The 16,501-nt window shown below is 32.2% G+C and overlaps 1 protein-coding gene across 1 annotated transcript; it reads right to left on the bottom strand.

Moving 5' to 3' along the window:
• Positions 1-1,285: 1,285 nt before the first annotated feature.
• Positions 1,286-15,137, bottom strand: LOC127735198 (armadillo repeat-containing protein 6-like). The gene is made up of 6 exons (XM_052245323.1): positions 14,947-15,137; positions 12,650-12,766; positions 11,245-11,896; positions 9,283-9,428; positions 8,581-8,850; positions 1,286-1,647 (listed from the first exon to the last, which is right to left on the bottom strand). Exons 2-6 carry the CDS (start codon positions 12,764-12,766, stop codon positions 1,435-1,437), a joined length of 1,398 nt encoding a protein of 465 aa, XP_052101283.1. The 5' UTR covers positions 14,947-15,137; the 3' UTR covers positions 1,286-1,434.
• Positions 15,138-16,501: the final 1,364 nt, after the last annotated feature.

Here is a 16,501-nt window from a genome sequence, read left to right as displayed (position 1 = left end):
AGTCATGTCTTCTTTGACTGTTCATGACGTTAAAATACTAAATCCCTGGGATGTATTTTAGTTGATTTTAGTCTCTGATGCATGATTTTTTATTATTAATTGTTTTGGCTTTTAATTAGCTGTCAGTAACTGTGAGTACTCTCAAATCGTACTTTCTTTTTAATTTGACCTGTTGATACTATTTGTAATGCTTTTTTGTTATTTAATGTTAACATGGATCTTGTCTATATACCAGCTTTGATTATTTGGTATTACTACAAATTTTCACTTCTTCATACTATGAACATCAAAATTATTTAATTTTTCCTTAGATGCTGTTTTTGGACCTGTACAGGAAGTTTTATCTAGCACTAATTGTATAGTTTTATTGTTGATATTCACCCCATATGTACCAAGTGTTAGATTAGTTTTATTGATATTAAAGAAATTTCTTGGTATTCGGGATAATTCCTAAACGGAAGATTTTATACACACAGAAGAAGAAGTGTACTTAACAACAAAATTATTTTCATTTACCTGTGAATAATATGATGCAGGTTTCTTCAAAAGTGATGATTATCTAAAAATTGTTTGACATTTCACAGTGATATCATACTTTAACTTTGTTTAAACCTGTTTATTTACTTTTGACTTTATTTATCCCTTGTAATTTTTTATTAACTGTATCTGCATTCAGGTGTCACAGGTCAAATTTATTCGTTCATTGTGTGTTAATTTACGTTTTTTGATTAAGTTAAGCCTTCCAATTGATATTTTATAGTGTGTTTTTCTATGTTGTGATGTTATACTATTGTTTCAGAAAAGGGAGAAGGTTTGGTACCATTAAAACATTTAATCCCGCTGCAAATGTTTGCACCTGTCCTAAGTCAGGAATCTGATTACAGTAGTTGTCATCTGTTTATGTAGTTCATACGTGTTTCTCGTTTCTCGTTTCTCGTTTTTATATAGATTAGACCGTTGGTTTTTCCGTTTGAATGGTTTTACACTAGTTATTTTTTGGGGCCCTTTATAGCTTGCTGTTTGGTGTGAGCCAATGCTCCGTGTTGAAGGCCGTACCTTGACCTATAATGGTTTACTTTTATAAATTGTAACTTGGATGGAGAGTTGTCTCATTGGCACTCATACCACATCTTCCTATATCTAAATAAACAATATGGTGGGGTTAACTAATGTTTGTTATCAATTGATTGTAGATCCAAATAACATATGCTAAGCAGATAATCACAGATTAAAGTAAGAACTTACACTATAGAAGAGTATATATATAAATCATTTGACAACACAATTAAGACAAGATTTATATTTATGTATGTATGTATGACTGAAATACAGAAGTACATTAAAGGCCTCCTTTCAAAATTTTGTTCATTGTTCGTTCATTTTTAATGAGCAGTATATGAAACTAGATAATAAATAATAATTAAATAAAAGAGATCAGTAAGCTATTTCCACTTTCTCTCCTTTCCACAATTCTTTAAGTTCTACTTGACATCCTAAATCCCTCAGGGCAGCTTTAGCTTCATCGGTACATGATTTATGATTATTTTTTGCCATGTTAATCAAAGTCTCAGCTCCTAGTTCTAGGATTGGTTCACAATATTCTCTCGTCCTTGCCACTAAATTTCTTAAAGCCATGCATGCCTGTTTCTGAAAAAGAAAGCAGTCAATATAATAACCTTTTATTACTCATAAACAGTACCCAGTATTGAATTAAGTGCTAGCTGTAATAACATACAAATACAGCAGTATTCTCTAACATTAAAGATTAACAAGAGTGCACACGCTGAAATGTCTCGCCTTCTTTACTAATCATTGATATTATGTTGATAGTCCTAAATATAAAGCTTTATTACAACTGTCACATAAACTTTACATTAACCAAGTAAACTAAACATTGACCAATGAACCATGAAAATGAGGTCAAGGTCAGATGAACCATGCTAGGTAGGCATGTACAGCTAACAATTCTTCCATACAACAAATATAGTTGACCTATTGCTTATAGTTTAAGAAAAACAGACCAAAACACAAAAACTTAACACTGAGCAATGAACCTTGAAAATGAGGTCAAGGTCAAATAAAACCTGCGTGACTGACATATAGATCATAAAATATTTCCATACACCAAATATAGTTGAACTATTGCATATAGTATTAGAAAAAAAGACCAAAACTCAAAAACTTAACTTTGACCACTGAACCATGAAAATGAGGTCAAGGTAAGATGACACCTGCCAGCTAGACATGTACACCTTACAATCATTCCATACACCAAATATAGCTGACCTATTGCATGCAGTATTAGAAAGAAAGACCAAAACTCAAAAACTTAACTTTGACCACTGAACCATGAAAATGAGGTCAAGGTCAGATGACACCTGCCAGCTAGACATGTACACCTTACAATCATTCCATACACCAAATATAGTAGACCTATTGCATACAGTATAAGAAAAACAGACCAAAACACAAAAACTTAACTATAACCACTGAACCATGAAAATGAGGTCAAGGTCAGATGACACCTGCCAGTTGGACATGTACACCTTACAGTCCTTCCATACACCGAATATACTAGACCTATTGCTTAAAGTATCTGAGATATGGACTTGACCACGAAAACTTAACCTTGTTCACTGATCCATGAAATGAGGTCGAGGTCAAGTGAAAACTGTCTGACGGGCATGAGGACCTTGCAAGGTACGCACATACCAAATATAGTTATCCTATTACTTATAATAAGAGAGAATTTAACATTACAAAAAATCTGAACTTTTTTTTCAAGTAGTCACTGAACCATGAAAATGAGGTCAAGGACATTGGACATGTGACTGACGGAAACTTCGTAACATGAGGCATCCATATACAAAGTATGAAGCATCCAGGTCTTCCATCTTCTAAAATATAAAGCTTTTAAGAAGTTAGCTAACGCCGCCGCCGCCGCCGTAGCCGCCGCCGCCGCCGCCGGATCGCTATCCCTATGTCGAGCTTTCTGCGACAAAAGTCGCAGGCTCGACAAAAATGTTAGATAGACTGATATGTTGATACATGTACTGCATTACTGAGCTTGCACTCCTTATCATGCTGTATTATACTGAGAACGTAAAGTAAAGAATATCCTTAACTAGAGCTTAACCTTCTTAAAATTAACTGAATTCGATGTATACTCTATATTTCTTTGATAAAAATTCATTGGATTTTTGGTTGACAAATAAGTGCAGGGGAGATAACCTTTTAATGTTTTTTCTTGCAAAGACCTCAAAAATTCATATTTTGATAAAGTGAAAAAAAAGAGCTGCGCCATGAGCACATGATACGCCCGTTGCTTTTTCAAAGAATAAAGTTTCATAACTCCTCAATATCATTTCAGAAAGTTATAAAAAAAACTTAAGGGAGGTTATTTTAATAGATATAAACCAGTAACCAAAGTTTCATGAATACTGGTCAAAGCACTTTTGAGTTATTGTCAGAAAACTGGAAAATTCCCCTTTTTTAATGAATAAAACCCCATAACTCGGAAATGTAATATCTAAAATTTATAAAAATTAAAATGGAGCTCAAGTCAATTGATATAAACACCTCACCAAAGTTCCATGAAAACTGGTCAAAGCACTTTTGAGTTATTGTCTGAAAACTGGAAAATCCCCCTTTTTTAAATAATAAAACCCCATAACTCGGAAACATTACATCTAAAATTTATTAAAATCGAAAGGGAGCTCAATTCAATAGATATAAACAGTTCACCAAAGTTTCATGAAAACTGCCCAAAGCATTTTTGAGTTATTGTCAGAAAACTGGGAAATCCCCCTTTTTTAATGAATAAAACCCCATAACTCGGAAACGTAAAATCGAAAATTTATAAAAATCAAAAGGGAGCTCAAGTCAATTGATATAAACAATTTACCAAAGTTTCATGAAAACTGCTCAAAGCATTTTTGAGTTATTGTCAGAAAACTGGAAAATCCCCCTTTTTTAATGAATAAAACCCCATAAGTCGGAAACGTAAAATCTTAAATTTATAATAAAATGCTTCGCTGGGGCGCAGCTTGATACGACCGCAGAGGTCGAACCCTGAACAGTTGGGGCAAGTATGGACACAAAATTCAAGCTTGATACAGCTATGACTTTGGATTGTCATTAAATATTTGACACAGCATAGGTTTCTGACACAGGATGAATGTGGTGTAAGAACTGGAAAAAATTTAATTTACCTATTATGGTGGAATATCCATAAACTAAATTGTTTGTTAATTTCAATATATCAAAGAATATGTAGAATTCAATGTTTGATGTAATGTAATAAAGTTGAAATTTGGACCCTTTTTGTTCAATGTGGACCAATTTGGTAACATGTATAAATAATCAAAAATCTAAATACATGGGAGCCCATTTAAATACATCATAAAGGTATTAAAATAGAAAGTGACATCATAGTCATGGCTAAAAATAAACAAAATGCTTAATCAGCATCAGCAACATTTAAAGTAATATCTAAAAATAAAATTCCTTTGTAACCATAAAAGCCCATTTAAATACATCATAAAGATATTAAAATAGAAAATGACATCATAGTCATGGCTAAACATAGCAAAAAACCCTTAATCAGCATCATTTAACAGTAATATCTAAAAATGGAAATTACATCATAAAGGTATTAAAATAGAAAATGACATCATAGTCATGGCTAAAAATAAACAAAATGCTTAATCAGCATCAGCAACATTTTATAGTAATATCTAAAAATAAAATTCCTTTGTAACCATAAAAGCCCATTTAAATACATCATAACAGATATTAAAATAGAAAATGACATCATAGTCATGGCTAAACATAGCAAAAACCTTAATCAGCATCATTTAACAGTAATATCTGAAAATAAAAATTTCTTTGCAACCATAAAAGTAAAATAGAAAATGACATCATAATCATAGCTAAAAATAAACAAAAATTTTTTTATTGGCAAATTTTAAATGGAGTTTATTATACTAAAACAATAAAGCAACCATAAACATGATAAAACCCCATTTAAACACATCATAAAAGTATTAAATAATTCAACTACATCATAAGGCTATAAAAATAGAAAATGACTTCATAGTCAAGGCTAAAGGTAAACAAAAAACCTTCATCAGCAAAATTTTATATTGGCAAATTTCCAATGAAGTTTATTACACTAAAATTGTTGGCAAATTTCCAATGCATTTATTAACAATAAAGTTATTGGCAAATTTCCAATTTACATAATTTAAAAGCAGTGTAGATGAGATATTTAAATGAGTTTGAATTACCAACCTTACACTGCTTTTAAATAATGTTCTTTACTCAATTATTTGTCTATTAAAATGGAAACCCTTGTTTTTTTAACCTTTTTTCCCCTTATTCCTTAAACATTAGAGCCATAACCCCCCCCCCCCCACCCCCCCAAAGCCAATTATTACTTTCCAATGTAACCTAAATTTCCAATATACATAATTTTAAATTTCAATTCCTCATGATATATAACCGTATCATTATTATTTTCTTTCATATATAAATCTGAAACAACCATCTTTAAATGGAAAATTTTAAAGAAAAAAAAAGGAAAAAAAAAAATCCTACCTCCCACACATTTTTTCAACCCCCTTTTGATTCATCATCCCCCACCTCAATCACAACCTTCAATTTGTGGTATGGTACATTGCAATACAATTTCACAGAGATCCATACACTTGAACACAAGTTTTTGTTGCAAACTAAAAAAATCCTTATTTTTGACCAATATTTGGCCCCTTATTCATAAATGTTTGAGCAATTAACCCCAAAACTCAATTCCTACTTTCTCTTCGTGATAAAAAATAACTAACTTAAAATGTAAATTTTAAACAAAAAAAAAAGGAAAACAAAAAATTACCCCTTTTTTGACCCCCGCCCCCCTTATGATTCATCACCCCCACCCACCTTTCCCCCCAAACCAAGCTCAATAACAGCCTTGCCTTTGTGGTATGGTACCTTGTAATACAATTTTAGAGAGATCCATACACTTGAACACAAGTTATTGTCTAGAAACTAAAAAATGCTTATTTTAAACCCCTTTTTAGGCCCCTTATTACTAAACGTTTTGGGCAATTACCACAACACTCAATTCCAGCTTTCCCTTTGTGAAATGGAACCTTGTAGTAAAATTTCAGAAAGATCCATACACTTACACACAAGTTATTGTCATGAAACTAGAAAAATGCTTGTTTTTTGCCCCCTTTTGGCCCCTTATTCCTAAAATTTTGAGGCAATTAACCCCAAAATCAATCCCAGCATTGACCCTTTGTGATATGGAATCTTGTGGTACAATGTCAAAGAGATCCATATGCTAACACACAAGTTATGTCTGGAAGTTACAAAAATGCTTATTTTCGGCCCCTTTTTGGCCCCTAATTCCTTAACTGTTGGTACCATAACCCCCAAAATCAATCCCCACCTTCCTATTGTGGTATTGAACCTTATGGTAAAATTTCATAGAGATCCATTCACTTAAACTAAAGTTAGAGTGCGAAAACCATTGTGTATTCGGACGACGACGACGACGCCAACGTCATACCAATATACGACCTCAAAATTTTTTTGCGGTCGTATAAAAATCGAAAGGGAGCTCATGTCAATAGATATAAACAATTCACCAAAGTTTCATGCAAATTAGTTAAAGTGTTTTTGAGTTATTGTCCGACATGTTGACGACGGACGGACAGATGGACAACTGTATACCATAATACGTCCTGTAAACGGGAGTATAAAAATGGCTTAAATATGGTCAAAGTCCCTTAACTATGAATAAATACAATGTAAAAATTTCAAAACTGAAAAACCATTTCAAGTATTTTAATACAAGTTTCATTAAATTTGATCAAAGTATTCTCTTGCTTTTGTACGACAGGTGGACAGATGGACTGAAAACAGTGTATCATAATATGTCCCTTAAACTATTCCTGTATATAAATTGCTCAGGGATAAGGGGAAAAAGCTCAGACAACTATTGGATATTGGAATGTTGGATAGATGTACATCGATAAAACATTGATAAAACTATATGCACTGGCCACTTAGTGGTGGGGCATAAAAAGACACTACAGTTTTGATAAGATTGAGAGGTTAAATGCACTTTTTAATTTTTTTTTAATTTTAATTTCCAAAAGTGAAGATGAAATTAAAAGCTTGTACATAATCCTGAAGTTATTAATATCAAACTATAACCAAATAGATGGCCAACATGGTGTACATGGGTATCACTCATAAATGAAAATTTATTGTCTTGAAACATTCAACGATCTGTTACTGTTTACCAAGTGAGAGAAAATAAATGGGGAATGTGTCCATGGGTCACAGATGATGCCCCTGCTAGCATATACCATAATAAAGGGAAATTACTCAAGAACGGTAAAAGTGATGCCATTAAAATTTGTACTTGTATGAGTTTTGTGGTAATAAGCATTGTTTATAAGTTTCATCACATTTGGATGAAGCAAAACTTAAGTTAGAGAATGGAAACGAAAAATTCAGCAATTTTTCTATTTGTACAAGGGCATAACTTTAGAACAGTATAAGTGATGCCACCAAAATTCAAACTTGATTTGTGTTTTGTGGAAATACGCAATGTGTATAAGATTCATAACATTTGGTTGAGGCAACTTAAAGGGGCATTACCTAGGAGATACAAAAAAATTGAAACATGATTTTTTTTTGTTCAATCATTAATCAAAGTGAAATAGTGAAATAATAAATCGCTTTTAGCAGCCACTTTAGTTAAATTTTGTCAAAATAAGCTAAGAAACATCGCTTATGAATTATTCACTTACAAGTGAATAATTTGAACTTATTGAATCCGTATTCATGTGACCTTCAATTTAACCCCTTAGCTAGAGATTGGTTATGCATGTATTAGGCATGTTCAGCCATCAAAAGGAAAAGAAAGTCAACATTGAAAGTGAAACAAAGGTGAACCAATTTGTTGACTGATTCAATCCACAAACATGAAATCAAACAGACCTAGAAAAATCCAATTGCAAGTGGTCGCAATCTATTTATATTTATGTTTATATCGGGTTATGTGACCATCGGCAGTCTTCAGAGGTCATCTCAATGGTTAATTAGATGGGATCTAGACTCAAATACACAAGAAATGCTGATATATATTATCGACTCCGTGCATTTTAAATTGTTTATTTCAGACTTATTGTAGTTTTGATATAATTTTAGTAGATTATAAATCAAATATGAAAATTTGAGTCAAATCCGTGAACATGAATTTGACAGCTAATGCCCCTTTCAGTTAGAGAACAGAAACGAAAAAATTCAGCAACTTTTCCATTTGTGAAGGGGCATGACTCTGGAAAGGTAAAAGTGACGCCACTCAAATTCAAACTTGATCTGTTTTTTGTGGTAATAAGCATTGTGTATAAGGTTCATAACATTTGGTTGAGGCAAACTACAGATAGAGAATGGAAACCAATTTCGGGATGTACGAATGGACGGACAGACGGACGGACAGATGGACAACGGTAAAACTTAATGCCCCCTCCATTACAGTGGAGTATATAATTCTGAATAACATACCTGAACAGATTCTTCCTTTACATGTATTTTCATTGCCTGAAGAATGACCTGATGACCTTGACATTCTATGACCTTAGCACAATTTGCAGGATTACGCAGCACAACTCTTGTAATGGTTCCACATCCCAGGTCTGCTACTGCAGCATTTGCTTGATGTTTTGTCATGGCTGCTAAGATTAACTCAATACCACCTTTTGAAACAGCTGCAACTTTGACATCATCATTACCAGCTAAAGCTTTAACTAAGCCAAGTGCTTGTTTCACAATACCCTAACAAAATAAAAGATTCATTTTATATTCATATGATTCCTATATACATTTGCCTAAATATAGATTGGATGAATACAAAGGTAAACTTTAGAAAAAATTGTGACATTCTCTTACATGCATTTATGCCACAAATAAATTGTAACAAACAGCTTTTGGGTTCACATGCTTAATAATTATATACTTTACATGTTCAAAATGTTTTAATAAATATCAAAAACTCATTAAATATGAATACATTTTTTTTAAAATATAGTTGTTAGTTCAAGAGAGTGAAGAAAGTACCAAATCGAAAAACACTCTGATAGAGTTGACTAAATAATAAAATCCTTTAAAATGTATGCAACAGTGATACAGTACACCTACATTGTACACTAGCAGCTATTACTATTTCATGCATAATGTTAAATGTTTAGGTAAGATGATAAATATTACCTTATCTCCTAGATTATTTTGTAAAGCCTTTAAAATGAAGTCCAAACCACCCATATCCATAACAGCCTTGCAGAACTCATCTCTAACCACTACGACACTCATTGTGGAAAATAACTCCTTTAAAACATTTGTGTTACCAGAGTATTCTGAAAAACAAACATTAGGTAAAACATGAGTTCCTATTTCAATCCACCCATAATTTTATGTTTACTTACTTTTTCTAGCACACCATATCTGTATGATTACAAATGTAGATCTGATCTATGTTGCCAAAATGAGTTTTATGTGTTCATATATTGTTGTTTGTTACAAGTCACGTTATGGATTGATTGGTGTTTAACACCACTTTCAACACTATTGTGCTATTTCGTGGCAGTTAGTTTTTATTGGTAGAGGAAGCCAGAGTGCCAGGAGAAAACCATTGACCTTCAGTAGGAAAACTGACCATCCTAGTCAATTAAGATTGGAGTCGAGTCCTCCTGCCCCGTGCCGGATTCGAATTCACCTCAGTGTTGACTGGCTAGTGATACGGTAGTTTGACTACTTAGACCACTCAGCCACTGAGGCCCCCTCACTTTATGGAAGTACATTGAAAGTATTTGAAACCTTGATGCTAATTTCTTACCGACAAACAAGCACCAACAGCATGAAGTTGCTTACATTTGTACATGTACAATGTATCCTTCAGATTGTAAAACAATTTAGTCATTTTTCTCCTCATTTTGTCAAAAAGTGCTGCTGTGTTGCATATCTTCAAGTCCATTCTGATGCATGGTTTTAGGATTTTTTTATGTACATTTTGTATGTGATAAATGCAAAGATTTCCAATTGTGTATGATAAATCTAGTGGAACTCTTTGGTTAAATAAAACCAATAACTTTAATTTACAACTGCAATCCTGTATTCAAATAAAATTATGTATCTAATTGTGGTTTATTTTTATCAATAGTACCGCTTAAGTCGACGCTAGGGGCCGACTTGACCTTGTTGTAGGGTATGAATGATTCGTTCATTGTTGAAGACCCTACATCAACTGTCAAGATGAAGAACAGGAATAAAAGCCCTGTTCATTGATAATTTTCTATGTTTTCAATGTATTGTGTGCGATTTTGTTCCATGTATATTTACTCCATATCCTTTCATTTTCTATCTCTTTATACCATTAAAAAAGGGAATTTACCATACTGGTACCAAGTTTTGTAATTTTTGCTGAAAATGACTTTGTTACGGGACACAGATGATACCCCCACTTGCATATCATATAAAGTTATAAAGAGACATAACTGAAGAACGGTAAAAGTGACGCTACCCAAATTTGTACTTGATCTGAGTTTTGTGGGAATAAGTATTGTGTATAAGTTTCATAACATTTGGTTGAGGCAAACTAAAGTTAGAGAACGGAAATGAAAAATTCAGCAATTTTTCCATTTGTAAAGGGGCATAACTCTAGAACAGTAAAAGTGACACCACCAAAATTCGAACTTAATCTGTATTTTGTGGTAATAAGCATTGTGTAAAAGTTTCATAACATTTGGTTGAGGCTAAATTAAGTTAGAGAACGGAAACCAAAAATTCAGCAATTTTTCCATTTGTAAACAGGCATAACTCTAGAACAGTTAAAGTGACGCCACCTTAATTCAATTTTGATCTATGTTTTGTGATAATAAGCATTGTATATATATGACATAACTGAAGAACGGTAAAAGTGAAGCTACCCAAAATTGTACTTGATCTGAGTTTTGTGGGAATAAGCATTGTGTAAGTGGGCATTACTCTAGAACAGTAAAAGTGACACCACCAAAATTCGAACTTAATCTGTATTTTGTGGTAATAAGCATTGTGTAAAAGTTTCATAACATTTGGTAGACGCAAACTAAAGTTAGAGAGCGGAAACCAACTTTGGGACGCAGACGGCGGGGGCATAAAAAATTAAAATTTACAAGTGTATCATGAAACCATTACCTTGAGATAGTTCAAGTAACATTTTGAGACAATTTCCTTCTGTAACTATCATCTTGGCATGTTCATGGGCTTGACCAAAGGGCACTCGCACATCATCATCATATGTTAGACATCTCAATAAACCACACGCTTCTATTACAACTGCTGGTTCTTTTTTGTTTACAATTAATATATTAACTAATTCAGTAATAAGTTTCTTTTTGACATACATCTGTCTATTTGATTCATGTTTGATACAGGTATTTCTAATAAGTTTCAAATTTATAACTAAAAGGTCTTTATAATCAGATTTTGTAGTCAAGTTTTCTACCAAAAATGAACACCCAGCCTCATCCAAAACATCTGGCTGACCATTGGTCAAAGAAATCAGCCCTGAAAGTATTTCTTTCAACAATTCATTATCATTTTTATGTTTTATTGCAGCCTGGAGTAGCACTGTATATGCATCATTATTCCCTGCCATACATCTTTTTGCTAAATCTACATCACATTCTGACTTAAGTTTTCTAAGTATTTGGATTATCTCCCCTGTCTCAGAGCTGTCAACGGAAATCTTCAACTGTTTAATTGCTGCTATTACTGGATGCTCTACTTTTTCACCATCCTCACTGAAGAGACTGGCATCTTTTACGATGTTGGCCAAATTGACCCCCTGAAACAGAGAATAATGAGTTTGACATTAAATCTGCATAAAATTTCTTAATTCCTTTCCTAGCAATTGTTATTAACTCTATTTGATTTGTTAATATTCATAACTTCTGTTTTCAATACCATGAAAATATGAAATCTTTTGTTTTTAAAATTCTTTAGGAGACCTTTATGTATATAATTGTCAGTATTCACATATAAGAATTTGAAGGCAGGTTCTCGCTAAGAATTTTTCAAATAAGTCCAGGCACTCAATATTTTTAACCATAGAAAAAATTACAGCTCTAGATATTTATCAGCATTATCAGAGACTTAACTCATCATTTAAGTCTTTTGGTCTTCACAAAAGATTAACTAAATCAGATTATGACAACAATACATGCATTGACATGTATACATTAATTTTGATAATAATGATGATTCAGACTTAGTCATAGAATTTTGATGTAGCTTTGGACTCATCTGTTTAGAAAAATGGTGCCAGAGTCCACTTTAATTTTCAAGAACCTGGGATTCACGAACTTATCAAAGTGAGAAACCTGTTGGTGGTTTATTTCGTTTTCAGGACTCAAAGGAAAAGACAACACTGAATATAGTTTATTTAATGGCAGTATCTCAAACCTATTATTTTAGAGAAAATATACATTTGTGTAAACAGATGAATCAGAATGAGAAGAGATTTAGAAAATAGCAACCTAAGGATTTAAAATACAAAAGTCATCTAGAGGTCATGAACACTGTATCAATCAGCACATACTTGTGATTCAAATTGGTGCACTGCATCATCAATAGCTTCTTGTGCCTCCATTCCAAACTCTCCCATATTTTCTTTGACAACATCATCAAATGTTTCTTGATTGATTCTTTTTGCCATCTACAATGATTATTACACTGTACATGAATGTATATAAAATTTGGAATATGACCTGTATGAATCATGTTAAAATTTCTTCATCTCCATACTTCAGTCAGGGATATAACTCTATAGGGTTATTACAGAAAAATAACATACATTTGTTACTGTGGACTGAAAAATCAAAGAACTGCGATAACATATGTATGTTACATGTTTCAAAGGGACAATATACATCATTAGTTTAGTTAAAATGTATGCAAGTTCTATTGATATTACTATTGTCTTTATGTATACTTAACTATAGAAAGATATAACAGTTCATAGTTTGACAATTTTGAATAGTATACCTATGTTATTACAGAAAATATATGCCTGTAATAACTAAAGGGTGTTATCACAGCTTCTCTATATCACTCCAAAGCATTTGCTGAGACATACATCATGCTTAATTACAATGTATTTTAATTTATTGTAAGAAATAATGACCAGAGCATGTAATGAGGTTCTGCGCAAGCTTCCCAGTGATTCCCAAGTGTCTCATATAATAAGTTACATTCCTTTAATAACTAAGCCTTGTTATTACAGCTAAGTTTATCCTTTAAAAGCCTTGTCTCATTGATTTACCATGGTTAATCAAAAATGTATTAATTTAATTTAAAAATTAGTTATCAAGGCTATGCATTTAGTTTCTGCGCAAAGTCTCAAGAGTTCCCTTGAGCCCACTATAAATTAAAATATTTTTGATTTATTTTACAAATAACAAACATATGTTATTACAGATTTAGAAAATTTAAGGAATAAAGAGTAGATAACTCATGAAAGTATCTGTAATAACACACGCAAGTTATTTTCTGTAATAACCCTATAGAGTTATATCTCTGACTGTACTTTTTTAAAAAGATTTAATCAAACAGAAAGTTGAAAGTATTTTTTGATCCCATGGGGATGGGAGATGACAAAATGGCTTCTGCTTCATCATGGAATGGTATCAAAGCAAATATTTAAGACTAAATTATTTTTTTAAAACCTGTAATGACACACAGTCAATACTGGGCCAGGACCAGTTACCTTCAGAACTTTTAGTTTTTCTTTACATCTTCTTAACCATGTTTAATGTTAATTACAACTAAAAGTAAGATACAAGTGATATTTTTTTTTGCATTGTTATATCATAGGACCACTTAAATTACTACCACTTTTGAATTAAATCGCAAAATTTAAAGATAGATTTTCTATAAAATCTGTACATTAATGTCACATTTTGATATTGTGTACCAAGTACAAAATGAAGTAAGGATGAAGTGTGTCAAATGAACCAAACAGATTGTCGTTCAATACATAAAGGAACTTCTATATATAAGAACTATTTGTATGAATTTATCAAGTTACGCTGCCATGAACAGCTACATTAGAAATATAGTTCAATTTTGAAGTTCATTACCCTTTTTTCATTTTTTCAAAGGAATTTGAATACACGGTACCACCTAAATTATCCCTATTTTTCCACCAATACTGGAAATGTTGAAGTCAAAAGAGAAAATGTCTGACGCCACAGAAGAAAAGTGATTGTTGTATGAGTCAGTATGACATCAATAGTTCAAGTGTCGCAATTCCCCAAACACTGAAACAGCAAGCTTAGATTTAGATATTATTTTGACTAAAAACAGTCAAATTTACTAAAATCGAGAATACCATATGTCCCTGCACAAATATTTTCCCATCCAAGGTTTTAAAAAAAGAAAACACATCATTTCCTTGTTTTAATGGGATTAAACAAAAGTTTTAAAAAATGAAATAATTCGTCTGAAGTTACATCAGAACCATTTTTACCCAATAAATTCCTGTATATATAATTATAGATAAAATGTCAAGCAATGGTAAACAATTCACCACAGGTCAATAATGATTAGATCTACCAAATGCCATTTCATTTTTAGGTTTATCAATGTTCTAGAAAATTCTACCAAGCTAGATTACTGCGGCGATATTTCAGTTAAAAAGATTATATATAAACACAGTATCAGACTGTTTTCTGTACAATAAGTCCACATAATTATGACTTCATTTACGTTTTTTTTTCTTGAAGTCTTCTTATGACACAGGAATGCATCCAAGCAAAATTTATAATAACCGTAAATTATGTTACCTTCCAACAGGCTAATAGTAAGACGTCAATGATTCTTATGAAAATATATTACCTTGTTAAACAGGAATTAATTGATTTTATTGTTGCGTTAAAATCAGTATTTCCTCAGCTTATATGTATGAAAAGGTCTTTTTAAAAGATATTTACTTATTCGATCATGAGAAGCAGTGATTCATATTTATAAAAGAGTTTCACATGTTTATTCGTGTTTACGTTGACCTAGCAACAGCTTGTAGGAAAAGCTTACGCGACAGATAAACGACTACATTTTGGAATTTTGCATTTGAATTTTATTTTCGTATTTCTTCTTTAAAATATTATTTATTAATATTCTTACAATTCTGAACTTTCTATCTACATTTAACATGTGTGTGTAGTAGTCTACAAAAAAAAAATCCAAACAATGCGCAAGGATATGATAATACAATACAAAAACAATAACGGATTACAAATCCGGAAATGAAAAAAAGATGTTTTCTTAAAGGGGCACTCAAATTTCATGTGCACCGATTTGACTCAAATTCTCATATTTGATTTATAGCATACCTCATTTGCGGCGTTTTGCATTTGCGCCAATCTGCACTTCATTTGCGCCAGTAAAATAGTACATTTTTTTTAATAAAACAGTAATGAGTAATAGTTTGACGAATGTATTTATTAACTATCGATAGCACATGGGTTTGTTGTTATATTGGGAACATGTGTTCATGTTTACAATAATATTTAAAGTATTAAGTTAAGAGTTTAAAGTTTCTTTGTATGATAGCACGGACTGGTCATTCGCGGTATAAGTTTACATTGAAAATACATTTAAATTTTTCATAGTTTGACCATTCGAAGCTCAGTCTTATTGCAGCATCTTTTGTATTAATTTATAATTATTGTAATTGCATTACGTTTTTTCTGCAGATCTTAAAAGAACATTATGTAAATATTGTTTTGTGATATGAAAGATTCTGATTTCATTATTTTTCATTGTAGCCTATGTTTGTGAGACATGTATGCTGCAGCGGTCTTAGTGTGCTGGCAAAGTGATTGAGGACAGTTGTATTATTAGAAAATAAAAACTTTGCTGCACTCGATCGTCTAGGCGAGCTGTTTCCCATCGATATGTGTTTGAGTTTTTGTTCATAAATACTTTATTTGCGTTTTTGGCCACGAATAAGAAAATAATAAAAGCACATTTGCATATCATTTACAAGTCTGTCCTAGCTGAGTATTTGTATGCAAAACTTCTGATGAACTGCGCCGGGACGGACAGACAACGGTTTAACATCACTGGTGTTAAACTGATCGTGGTAACTGCAGTTAGTTACCACGATCCCAATATGAGTTAAAATCGTTTTCTGCTAATTTCTCCGTGTGTATACGTGTTGTTTTCAAGAATTACTCAGCCGCATGGTTGATCTGTACGGTTCTGTTGTGTGTGTGTGTGTTATAAATATCTTATACATATAATATGGCCTCGTTAACGAAATAATAGCCATCGAGCCATCGAAAATTTAAGGAAATTAATCGTAATTCCAAAAAAAGATAATCGTAACTTGTGGACAAATAACTTGAAAGAAAATCGTAACTGAAGAATATTTCAATGACAATAGTAACTG

The sequence above is a fragment of the Mytilus californianus genome, unplaced genomic scaffold (assembly GCF_021869535.1).
Source record: "Mytilus californianus isolate M0D057914Y unplaced genomic scaffold, xbMytCali1.0.p SCAF_3, whole genome shotgun sequence".
Lineage (NCBI taxonomy): Eukaryota > Metazoa > Mollusca > Bivalvia > Mytilida > Mytilidae > Mytilus > Mytilus californianus.
Note: the sequence above shows the minus strand (reverse complement) of the source record. Positions and strands in the feature narration are given on the sequence as shown.